The sequence below is a fragment of the Physeter macrocephalus genome, chromosome 19 (genome assembly GCF_002837175.3).
Source record: "Physeter macrocephalus isolate SW-GA chromosome 19, ASM283717v5, whole genome shotgun sequence".
NCBI lineage: Eukaryota > Metazoa > Chordata > Mammalia > Artiodactyla > Physeteridae > Physeter > Physeter macrocephalus.
Window position 1 is genome coordinate 34,727,883 of NC_041232.1, and position 12,853 is coordinate 34,740,735.

Genomic DNA, 12,853 nt, shown 5'->3' on the forward strand with positions numbered 1-12,853 from the left:
TATGATTAATTGATTTTTGACAAAGGTATCAAGATAATTCAATGGGAAATGGATAGTCTTTTCAGCAAATGGCAGTTGAAGAACTGTATATCCAATTTAAAAATATGGGATCTCAGACTTCACGACATATACAAAAATCCACTTAAAATGGCTCAGTAGGCCTGATATAAAGAGCTAAAACTTCCGGTGAAAACAGGAGAAATTCTTCTGGTGAAGAATTCTCAATTAGGACACAGCACAAACCATAAAATTAAAACTTCTTAATTGAGCATCAAAATTAAAAATCATGTTCAAGGATACTGTTATAAAAATGCAAAGGCAACCTATAGGTTGGGAAAAAATATTATATTTGACAAAGAACTTGATTCTAGAATATTAAATAATATAATAGTATTAGTAAATATTCTTGTTTCCAGAATATATTAGAAAGAAGACAACCCAATTAAAAAATTGAGTTGGGGCTTCCCTGGTGGCGCAGTGGTTGAGAATCCGCCTGCCAATGCAGGGGACACGGGTTTGTGCCCCGGTCCGGGAAGATCCCACATGCCGCGGAGCGGCTGGGCCCATGAGCCATGGCCGCTGAGCCTGTGCGTCCCGTCCAGAGCCTGTGCTCCGCAACGGGAGAGGCCACAACAGTGAGAGGCCCGCGTACCACCAAAAAAAAAAAAAAAAAAAAAAAGAGTTGAACAGATACTGCACCAAAGTAGATATGAGTAGCAAATAAGTACATGAAAAGATGCTTAATATCAGGTGCTTAGTCATTAGGAAAATATAAATTAAAACCTTAACAATAGCACTACACACCTAAAAAAATCAACTGACAATAACAAGTGTTGATGAGGATGTAGAGCAACTGGAATTCTCATTTTGATGGTGAGAATGCAGAATGTTAAAGCTGCTTTGGAAAAGTGTTTGCAGTTTTTTATAAAGTTATACTTCCCATACAGCCCAGCAGTTTCCCTCCTAAGTATTTACTCAAATGAGATGAAAACTTGTGTTCACAGAAAAACCTATGTGTATGTGGTCATAGTGGCTCTATTTGTGATTTTCAAAAACTGGAAACAACCCAGATCAACTGGGGAATGAATAAACAAACTGTGGTATATGCATTCCACTCAGCAATAAAAAGGAATGAACTAAAAGAAGGGGGGTGGGGGAGGGGAGTGAACTGATATCTGCAAAAACATGGGTGGATCTTAAATGCATTATGCTAACTGGAAAAAGCCAGAGTCAAAAAGCTACATGCTCAATGGTATCTGGAAAAGGTGAAACTGCAAGAACAGAAAACAGATTAATGGTTGCCTGGGGTTGGAGGGAGAGATTGACTACAAGAAGTGCATGGAGGTGTCACGGGATGGGGTTGGGGATGGAACTGTTCTTTATCTTCATTGAGGTGGCAGTTGCACGACTGTATGCATATGTCAAAACTTGCAGACCTGTATACTAATATGAGTGGATTTTACACATTTATGCCTTAATTTTGAAAGATAGGGTTTTAAAAGTGAGAAACGGACCTATTGATGTAGTAAGATATGAAAGAATCATCATTGCATCTTAGTAACCATGCAGTCTTAGATTGCCATTGGATCTAATCTGAGTGTAGAAAATACTGGATTTTAGAGGGCAGGCTTGAGATTGAAATGCTCTTGATAGCATTGGCAAATTAAATGGTGGTAAAGGTGTTTGGCAGTTACCTAAGGCCTGACCATTGTTTATATCAGTGAACTAAAATCAGTGGTTAATCAACAGTTCTAATGATTTTGGTAATGCTCATGTTGTAAATGTGTGTAACATCATTTCAGCCATATGCATTTTATATTGTCAGCCTCCTTTGATATCAGTAGATTCCAATTGTCGAAGCATTTTAGATAGAATAAAAAGTCAAAGAGCTGTGTAGACTATTTGGATCATATCCAAACCCAAGTAAACATGTGATGGGTTTCTGAGAGGGGAAAGAAAGACTTAGAAGTGTTGTTGAGAATGTGGAGAATGAATTCACATTCACTGCTGGTGTGGATGCAAAATGCTACAGTCACTATGGAAACCAGTTTAGCAGCTTATTACAGTAACTTAACTTTATATGACCAAGCAGTTCCATTCCTTAGGTATTTATGGTGAGAGGGGGGAGAGGCACATATCTACCCACCCGAAGACTTGTATGGGGATGTTTGTAGCTGTTTTATTTATAATAGCCCCAAACTGGAACAACCCAAATACCCATCAACAAGTGAATGGATAAACAATTAAGGTATATGATGGGGTTCTACTTAGCAATAAAAATTAATGAACTACCTGTATATGCAACAATATGGAAGTATCTCAGGTACACAATGCCTAATTTAAAAAAAAAAATGCCAGACACAGAAAAGACTATAGTATTATTCTATTTATATGAAACTCTAGAAAAGATAAATCTATAGTTAGAGAAAACAAGTCAGTAATTCCTTAGGGCTGGGGTTGGGGATTTTCCCTATTGAGGAAAGGGAACAACAGAATCTTCTGGGGGTGATTGGAATCTTCTGTATTGTAATTATAGTATTGGTTGCACAGTTACAGACATTTGCCGAAACTCATTGAACTGTACACTTTAAATGGGTGCATCTTATTGTATGTAAATTACACCTCAAAGTTTTTTTTTTTTTTTTTTTTGGCTGCGTTGGGTCTTCGTTGCTGCATGCAGGCTTTCTCTAGTTACAGCGCACGTGCTTCTCATTGTGGTGGCTTCTCTTGTTGCCGAGCATGGGCTCTAGGCGCACGGGCTTCAGTAGTTGTGGCTCGCGGGCTCTAGAGCGCAGGCTCAGTAGTCGTGGCACACGAGCTTAGTTGCCTCACGGCATGCAGGATCTTCCTGGGCCAAGGATCGAACCTGTGTCCTCTGCATTGGCAGGCGGATTCTTAACCACTGTGCCACCAGGGAAGTCCCAAAGCCAATTTTTTTAAAAAAGAACATTTTAGGAAAGAATATCTGATAGTGCCTAAGGGAAGAAGTTTCTGTAAATTTTAAATTCATATTTCTCAGAAAATCTTAAAATAACAGTAATATTCAAATTGAGGTAAAGCCTTTTTTTCAGCAAATATTCATGCACCTTATACTCAAGCAAATATCTATATGAAATCATTTGCTTAAAAATTGAATTTTACTTTTATAGACTATAAATTTTATAGTCTTAAGGATAGCTCAGATTTATGTAAATACTTTGAGAGAAGAGCTGTGTTTGTTAAGCTATTGAATCTTGATATGTTGAAAGGGATTTAATATATTAACCATTGTCATGTGATTTGAGTAGTTTATTATTTAAGATCCTTTCAGCTGCAAGTAACTGAAAACCAAACAAGAAAATTGACTTTTACAGTAGATATTTATCTCACAAAGTAAGATTTCTGGAGCTAAATTGTGTTCTCGGGTTATTATAGGGTTATATATAGTTCAGTAACTGAGCAGCAGCATCAGGGACCCAAGTTCCTTTCATCTCCCCTTTTCAGTATGTTTGTGTCCTCCTTTCACATGGGCGCTTTGTAGTCTCAGATTTAGGCATCAACAACAATAACATCTAGGGAATGAAAATGGAATATTTCTGTCTTGTATTCATTTTTACAAGTGAGGAAAAACTTCCTAGAAGCCCATGCTCATGTCTTACACAGTTAATGGCAAAGGGATAGGACCAAGAGTGGCTTAAATCAGTCATTATTTATTACCTGGGGCTGGACAAATGAAGGAAGGTGAACAAAATCAGGGTTCTTTTATCAAAGCAGGATGGCTGTTGAGTAACCAAGTGTGCCAAATTAGATTACGCCAAGACTGCGAAGGAAAGGATCTGTGAAGTAGACAAAGAAATCATAGAAAATGTTTTGATACAAAGTATATGTTCCTAGCTTATGAAGATGTTGCATTCCAGAATTCACCATATTTTCATGGCCTAGTCATTAATTTATTCAACTTAACTGTGCTCTTTTATCTTCATGATGCTAAGAAATGCTCTTGTGAAAGTCATCAGTGAGCTGCTAATTACTAATCAGCTGGCCTTTTAAAATCAGTTTAAATGCCACTTGATTTCATGTTGGTCTTTACCATTATTAGTCATTTTCTTCTTGAAAGTCTATTTCTCTATTCCCACTGTATTATTCTACTTGTTAAAAATGTATGAAATACTGCAAACTAACAAAAATAATTATATCTGTTACCTACATTTAACACATTAACATTTTTCTCTATTTGCTTCATATATTTTTTAAGAAAAAAAAAAGTGCCACAGATACAGTTGAAACTCTTCCCCAACCCTTTCCACTATCTTGAAGTTAATGATTATCCTTTCCAATTGTGTTTTTGTATTTATGAAAGCACTTCCAACTCTTAATTGCTGCTTCCTAATTTCCTTGCCCATCTATCCCTTATCTGTAGGTGTCCTGCAACACTGTATTAATTTTTCACACCCCTCCAAATCTGTGCCTTGGGTGAGTTTTATTATCTCCAAAAGGTGTGGTTACACTGTGAAAAAATTTTTAACTTTTCTCTGGTTTCTACCTCTTTCTGAGTTTTACACTTACTGTCATTCCCCACTAGACTTCTCAACATCATGCCCCACAGACCCCTAAAACTAACATATGAAACTGAACTAGTTGGTCCAGAAAATCCTGTTTCTCTTTTCTCTACCTCATGGTATTACTTTCCACTCTGTTCAAACTAAAAACTTTGGAGTCATCCAGCCCCTAGCACGCACATAGTAACTACTTTTAAAGTGTTTGGTAAATTGTAGGGACTGAGTAAATGACTCCTTTTTCACGTCTCCTCTACCCATACCCAGCCGATCACCTAGAGTTGATTATTTTACTTGGTGTGTACCTCTCATTTCCCCTCATCTTTGGCCCCAGTATTCCTGCTTTTGTCCTGCCTCACATGGGTCATGGCAGTAGTTTTGTAACTTGACTAACTGCCTCCATTCTTTCTTTCTTTCCACTCTTTAATTTGTCCTTTTACCACAGTTATTCTGAAACACATGTTTTCTGCTATTCACCTTTTTAAGAATCTTAACTTTCCAATGCTCCTTGGATAAATCTAAAAGTTATTGCTTAGCAAATAATCCTCTTTGTGTGTAAATTCTTCTCTAACATTAGCCATCTGTCCCACCATTCTCAAAAACACCCCCTTATACTCCTGCCACAGGGTTTTCTGTTCCCCAAATACACCATGCTTTTCCAAACATCTAAACCATTCTTCCCACTTCATTCTTCCTGGAATATCCTAGTTCTTCTTCCCTAAATCTCCAACTCTTCAAGACCTAGCTCAGATGCCATTGTCTGCAAAATTTTCTTTCCCAAACACTCAAGGCAGAGCTCATAACTTCTGTTGTATTCCCATGATGTTCTGTATGTACCTCTGCTCTAGGGTTTTTTTTCACTCTGGCATTTTTCAAATTTTACAATACTGTATTTTTTTCCTGCACTTATTTGTGACCTTTTTAAAGAAAAAGAACCATTCTTGCCATCCTTAGCTCCCTTTAGAGTGTCTAATAAATATATGTTGTTAATAAATATGTATCTGTAAGTTTGGAACTTGAAAGAGGTTTTTCCCATGTAAATATTTTAAATAATGTTATGTTTCTAAGACAGTCCATTAAAATCTGTATAACTCATTGCACCTGAAGTTTACTTAAAAATGTAAATCACATCCTACATTTATAATAATGTTTCTAGGGAATTCCCTGGCAGTCCAGTGGTTAGGACTCGGCACTCTCACTGCCAGGGGCCCGGGTTCATTTCCTGGTCGGGGAACTAAGATCCTACAAGTAACGCAGTGTGGCCAATATATATATACACACACACACACTCTTATATACATATATATTAATGTTTCTAAAGGAGATGGGCAGCAGTGATGGCTCCTGTGTATTGATACTGGGTGCTATTGGAACTGGACTGAAAATGATGTTCTGTCCTGGAGCTACTGAAAAGAATAAGTGGGTAGATGTGAGGAGCTGTACCAAAGACTCTATTTAAGAAAAAGAGACTGGAGGACAGTAGTAAGGAAAAACTGGTAGAGTGAGGGAAAAAAGATATGACTTTTGAAGGAAGAAGAGTTAAGTTAGGAGTGATATCTTATGGGGAGAAAAGACCTAAGCAAAGATCCTGAGTGACGAAAAAGGTGAAAATGAGGAATTAAGGAAGCTGGAAATAGAAATGAGGGTGGGTAAATAGTTATAGTAACCTCGGTTATGAATTGATGTATTTCAGTTGGTCTGTTATCAAATTTAAAATGTTAGCACCGTTACTGGCTTTCATAAGTTTTTCTCTGTCATACAACTACTGTTCTTTCAAAGTCTGTGTAATTGTTAAAATATTTTTTTAATATTTAGACTTTGGATATAGGTAATATGAAAGTCTTGTATAGATTTTAAAATATTTTTGCAATTTAACATATTTTGTGGATGTATATTGATTGTTGATTAAAATTCACCCTTCAGCCTTGAGTATTGAGCCAAAATTTGCCAATCTCATAAGCAAAAAGGATACCTTTAAAATTTTACATTTATTGATTGATTGATTGATTGTCGTGCCACGCGGCTTTTAGGATTTTAGTTCCCCGACCAGGGATCAAACCCAGGCCCTCAGCAGTGAGAGTGCAGAGTCCTAACCACTGGACCCCCAGGAAATTCCCTAAAAATTTGCATTTATTAGAAGACTGGGATGGTTGGCCATATCTTCATATGCTAATTGGCCTTTCATATTTCCTTTGTGAATTGCCTGTTGATAGGCTTTCCTGTTTTTCTAAGGGGCTTATATATATGTTTTTTAATGTATAAGAGTTGTCTGTGTTAAGAACGTCAACCAGTTTTCATATGAGTACATTCATATGTTGAGAGAGCAAGTAAGAGAATGAGGAAGTGCAAATTCTCCCTACTTCTCATGTCTTTAGTTTCACTTAAGTTTCTGTGTCCACATCTGCCCACCCAACTTCATCATATATCTCTTAGTCTTTTCCTTTAAGGTTTCTACTTTTATGCTTTAAAGGCTTTTCCAACTGCTAGATTATGAAACAGCTTACCTTTAGTTTTTTCTAACACATTTAGAAGACTGCCTTTTATATATTTAGCTTATTATTCTCTCATAGTGTTTTCAGTAGATATTTAAGTTTCCAGTCCCAGTCATGTTCCAATCCTGTGCTTTATTGTCACGTCTTCAGAATATACCTGTTTTTAGATGTGAAAACCTTCCAACTTTGAGTTTCTGAGACTGTTTCTCTTTTAATATTTATAGCTACATTTTAAATCAATATTATGTAGTTGAGTTTGTAAAAATGTTCAGTCTTTCAGAATTGATGAAGCAGTCATCTTATCACTCACCTACTTCCTTTTGAATGCTGTAAAAGAAGGGAAATACTGTAAAAAGTAAGTGAATTAGGGGAATTCCCTGGCAGTTCAGTGGTTAGGACTCTGCACTTCCACTGAAGGGGGTGCGGGTTCAATCCCTGGTTGGGAAACTAAGATCCCGCATGCCACGAGTCACAGCCAGGAAAAAAAAAAAGTGAATTAATGAAATCACCATTAGTTCTTCTGCAGGAAGTGAATGGAATAATGCAGATTTTGTAATATCAGTAAACATACTATATGCAAGTCATGTTGGTAGGCTGTATAGTATATAAGAGGTGAGAAACTCTTGCTTTTTAAGAAGTGTGTTGCCAGTGACTTGAGGATAGGCTGGGAATTAGCAAAAAACAAGATGCAAGTGAGAGTCTCATACAAAAATCTCTCCAAAAGTACGTTAGAAGTTTTAAGGAAGAAGATATTTTACCAGTTATGTAGGCTGTACAGTGTATAAGAGGTGAGAAACTCTTGCTTTTTAAGAAAGTGTGTTGCCAGTGACTTGAGGGTTGGCTGGGAATGAGCAAAAAACAAGATGCAAGTGCGAGTCTTGTACAAAAATCTCTCCAAAAGTACATTAGAAGTTTTAAGGAAGAAGGTATTTTACCAGTTATGGAGACAGCCTGAATGGTAAAGTAACATTTGTAATGACCCTCAGTGAATGGATAAATTTTAGCAGGTAGAGATGTGAGGAGAGTATTAACTGACAGAGGCACTTTTAAGGAGGGAAAACACAAAAATGGGAAAGCACAGGGCATATGTATTGGGGAAACAGGAATTTATTTCTCCATGTGTGCATAAGATAAGTGAGGAAATGATAAAGTGGGAAAGATAAATTGAAGTCCAATTTGGCAAGCATTGGGAGTGTGTCCATTGGTAGGGAAGGGAAAAGATATAGAGATGCATTGTCCTGTGTAGTAGCCACTAGCCACATACAGCTGTTGAGCACTTAAAATGTGCTTGGTCCAAATTGAGATGTACTGTAAGTTTAAAATGCACACCAGATTTCTAAGATTTAGTACAAGAGAATATAAAACATCTCATTAAAATTTTTCATATTGATGACATATTGAAATAATTATATTTTAGATTTATTGAGTCAAATCAAATATATTATTAAAATTAATTTTACCTGTTTTTATTTTGTAAATGTATTTACTAGAAAATTTAGAATTATATGCATGGCTCAGATTATATTTCTGTTACACAGTGCTGGTATAGGTAGAAGGAAAACAACCAGAATTTGCTAGTACCCACTATGTAGAACCAGAGATTGTCTAGAAGTTGTAAGAAATTTAATCCTTACAGAAAACCTTATGAAGTAGGTGATATTATTGTTCTCCTTTTTCAAGTAACTGAGGTGCAGAGAAGTTAAGCAATGTACCTGCGGTCACTGCACTAGGAAGTAGGAAGCTAGGATTCAAACTCTGGCCTCTGGCATCAGAGCCCATGGTTTTCCCCATACAGTGTGGCATGTTGTCATTGAACCATTAAGGAGATTGAGCTGGAGAATGCATGATTGGAATGATACGTTAGCAGAATTGTAATAAAGATAAATGAGGTGGAGAGACTTTATTTCCAGCTGTCTAGGTTCTTTTTGGTTTGTTAACTTATTTGCAGGGGAAAAATGCCTCGTTTAAAGTCAACTATTGAATTGCACCTTTTGAAGTATGCTTTATGTTAACTGCTTCTCAAAATTTGCCTTATCACCTTTGTAGATTTGATAATGGGCTGCATTAAAAGTAAAGAGAACAAAAGTCCAGCCATTAAATACAGACCAGAAAGCACTCCAGAACCGGTCAGTACAAGTGTCAGCCATTATGGAGCAGAGCACACTGCAGTGGCACCAACATCCTCCACAAAGAGCACAACTGTTAATTTCAGCAACCTTTCCATGACACCATTTGGAGGATCCTCAGGGGTGACACCTTTTGGAGGAGCATCTTCCTCATTTTCAGTGGTGCCAAGTTCATATCCTGCTGGTTTAACAGGTGAGATTTAAATGGACAATCCTGTTGTTGGTTTGAGAATGTGACCTTGGGCAATACATACATAGAGTTGCCTGCTGTAAGAGAAATAACTTACTGGGGGATTATTAAAATAAGTTTATGTGAAAATTAAAGTCTCCAACATAAATTCAAGTCTTATTGTATACATGGATATTATTCTGGGAAATATGGTAGTAATTTGATGGTGATTATGTACTGGGTTATATAATTAATTATTTCACTAATTCGTTTTTCAAATAATTATTGAGTGCTGACTGGCAGGCACTGGAAATAAAAAGATTAAAAACGTATACCCCAAAGGGAACCCTCTTGCACTGTTGATGGGAATGTAAATTGATACAGCTACTATGGAGAACAGTATGGAGGGTCCTTAAAAAACTAAAAATAGAACTACCATATGACCCAGCAATCCCACTACTGGGCATATACCCTGAGAAAACCATAATTCAAAAAGAGTCATGTACCACAGTGTTCACTGTAGCTCTATTTACTATAGCCAGGACATGGAAGCAACCTAAGTGTCCATCAACAGATGAATGGATAAAGAAGATGTGGCACATATATACAATGGAATATTACTCAGCCATAAAAAGAAATGAAATTGAGTTATTTGTATGAGGGGGATGGACCTAGATTCTGTCATATGTAGTGAAGTAAGTCAGAAAGAGAAAAATACTGTATGCTAACACATATATATGGAATCTTAAAAAAAAAATGGTACTGATGAACCTAGGGGCAGGGCAGGAATAAAGACATAGACATAGAGAATGGACTTGGGGACCGGTGGGGGAGGGGGAAGCTGGGTCGAGGTGAGAGTAGCATGGACATATAAACACTGCCAAACGTAAAATAGATAGCTAGTGGGAAGCAGCCTCATAGCACAGGGAGATCAGCTCGGTGCTTTGCGACGACCTGGAGGGGTGTGATAGGGAGGGTGGGAAGGAGACGCAAGAGGGAGGAGATATGGGGATATATATATATGTATAGCAGATTCACTTTGTTGTACAACAGAAACGAAGACAGTATTGTGAAGCAATTATACTCCAATAAAGATCTATTTTAAAAAAAGTATACCCCTCCCTCCTGGGGACTTCCCTGGCAGTCCAGTGGGCGCAGGTTTGATCCCTGGTTGGGGAACTAGGATCCCACATGCCGTGCAGCACGGCCAAAAAAGAACAACCCCGAAAAATGTATACCCCTCCCTCTAGAATGTTTCAACTTCTGAGGATTGTGAAGTGCTAGCTATTATTAAAGTATTATAGTAGTTACTTGATAAATGTTAGGTAAATGGCAGTTTCGTGATGATAATACAGTTTTTCTATTAGATACTACTGACTGAAAAAAGAAAAATCCTGAGGCTCAGTGTTTAAATGATTTTTTTTTCAGAGTCACAGATAATAAGCAGGAGGGCACAGATTTAATGCCCTATTCTAGAACTTCATTTATTACCCTACAATATCCTTTTAGAGAACAGCAAGAAGTGATGGCCAACAACCTTTCATGGAGGCAGAAATGCTCTAAAAACGTAGTCAGAAACTTCAAAAAGAGAGATGGTTCTTTTGTGAAGGGTCGCCTATCGGGATGCTTTTCCCTTGAGTAACAAAGCACAACTGGCTTTAAAAGGTAGGGTGAGCTCCAGGATTCCTTGATCCAGCAGTTCCTTGATGTCATCAAGGACTCGAGTTTCTTTGGTGTCTCTCTTGCAGCCCTTGGAGTGTCCACTTTATCCTTAGGCTTGGCAAAACAGCTGCCAGCACCAAATTGAACAACATGAGGGGACAAAAGAAGAATCTCTTCTACAAGCATGGACTATAAATGTGTCCCTTCACTCTGCTCACCTCCAGACCAAAAATAGTGACCAGAGAATGTCATACACTAATTCTGTTAGACTGTTCATTTGAGAAGTTAGGGACATCAAAGAGTCAATTATAGTCTTATTTCCAGCCCCCTGACTCTAAATACTTCAGTAATAGTTGGTCATGATGGTATTTCTCAGTCACCAGTAAAAGTTTATTTTCAGGATTATATGTTCTGGAAAGATAGTAATCCAAAATGATTAAATGTAGAGAAGACATATTTCAGTTACCTAAAGCAGTTTATTTACGGGAAATAGTCCATTCATGGGTATTAATTTATTGATGAGTGTCTGTGTGCCAGGTATAGAGAGTTGTAAGCAAGAGAAACAAGATTTCTGCCCTAATGGAGTTTACATTATAATGAGGGTTGGATAATAATTATAGAAACAACTAAACAGGATAATGGTTCATAAATACTATGAGGGAACTAACTAGAATGATTGGCAAAGGCCCTTTAAATGATCAAGGAAAGCCATCTTGAGATGAAATCGTTTGAGCTGAGGTTTGATTGATGAGAATGACCTAAATATGTGCATAAATGGGAAAAGAGCTTTCTGGGAAGAGAGGATAACAAATGCACTTTCGGAGGTACAGATGGACTTGGCAGGTTTGAGGACTAGTATGGGCAGAGGGTAGAATTACATGATATGCGGTTGAAGAGTCAGGATTTCTCAGGACCTCATAGACTACAGTAAGAAGTATGGGTTTTATTCAAAGCTAGAAGGAAGTTATTGAAGAGATTTCAGTAAAGAATTTGCACGATTAAATTCCCTTTCTAAAAAGTTTCCTCTGGCAGCTGTGTGAAGGGTGGATGTAGGGAACCAGATACAGAAGTGAGTTAGGCTATTACTTTCCCAGTAAGAGATAACAGGGACTTGGATTAGGGTGGAAGAGATGGAAATGAAAAGGAAGTAGGTGAGGTACTTTAGAGGTAGAACTGACAGTGCTGGTAATGGACTTGGCTTGAATACCTGACTGGTAGTGTTCGCTGAGGTAGGGAAGACTTCACTAATACTTCAGGTTAGAGGAGAAAAGTCAACACCTTTGTTTTGTACCTAATAAATTTTAAATGCTTGATAGACATTTGAGATGTCGAATAGGTAGTTAATATATGACCGGGCCTCAGGGGAGAAGCCAGATAAATGAGATTTTGTTCTTTCGCTTGCAGATAATAGTTTGGCTATTTAAGTTGCTTATGTCTTAAGCAACTACATACAGTGCTTTATATGACAAAATTATTTTTGGAATTTATCATCCATATCAGCCATACCATTTAATTTCTGAGAAAAACATGCTGTTTTTTATCTTTGTGTTAAATATAATAAATAATCTTAATAAAACCCTAGTTATTACTGTTAGTCTTTTTTAAAATTAATTTTTATTAGAGTACAGTTGATTTACAATGTTGTGTTCTGCTGTACAGCAAAGTGAATCAGTTATACATATACACATATCCACTCTTTTTTAAAATTCTATTCCTGGGCTTCCCTGGTGGCACAGTGGTTGGGAGTCTGCCTGCCGATGCAGGGGATACGGGTTCGTGTCCCGGTCCGGGAAGATCCCACATGCCGCGGAGCGGCTGGGCCCGCGAGCCATGGCCGCTGAGCCTGCGCGTCCGGAGCCTGTGCTCCGC

General features: G+C 37.6%; 1 protein-coding gene across 4 annotated transcripts in view; it reads left to right on the top strand.

Annotated features, from left to right (window-relative positions):
- YES1 (YES proto-oncogene 1, Src family tyrosine kinase) overlaps positions 1–12,853 on the top strand; it is an 80,368-nt gene that overhangs the window by 44,160 nt on the left and 23,355 nt on the right. For 3 of the 4 annotated variants that reach the window (XM_007107847.4, XM_007107848.3, XM_007107850.4), the window contains exon 2: positions 9,074–9,346. In XM_007107847.4, coding sequence (XP_007107909.1) covers positions 9,074–9,346 — 273 coding nt within the window. Of the gene's footprint in view, positions 1–7,299; positions 7,383–9,073; positions 9,347–12,853 lie in introns of those variants that run through there. The other variant, XM_007107849.4, reaches the window with a different exon arrangement.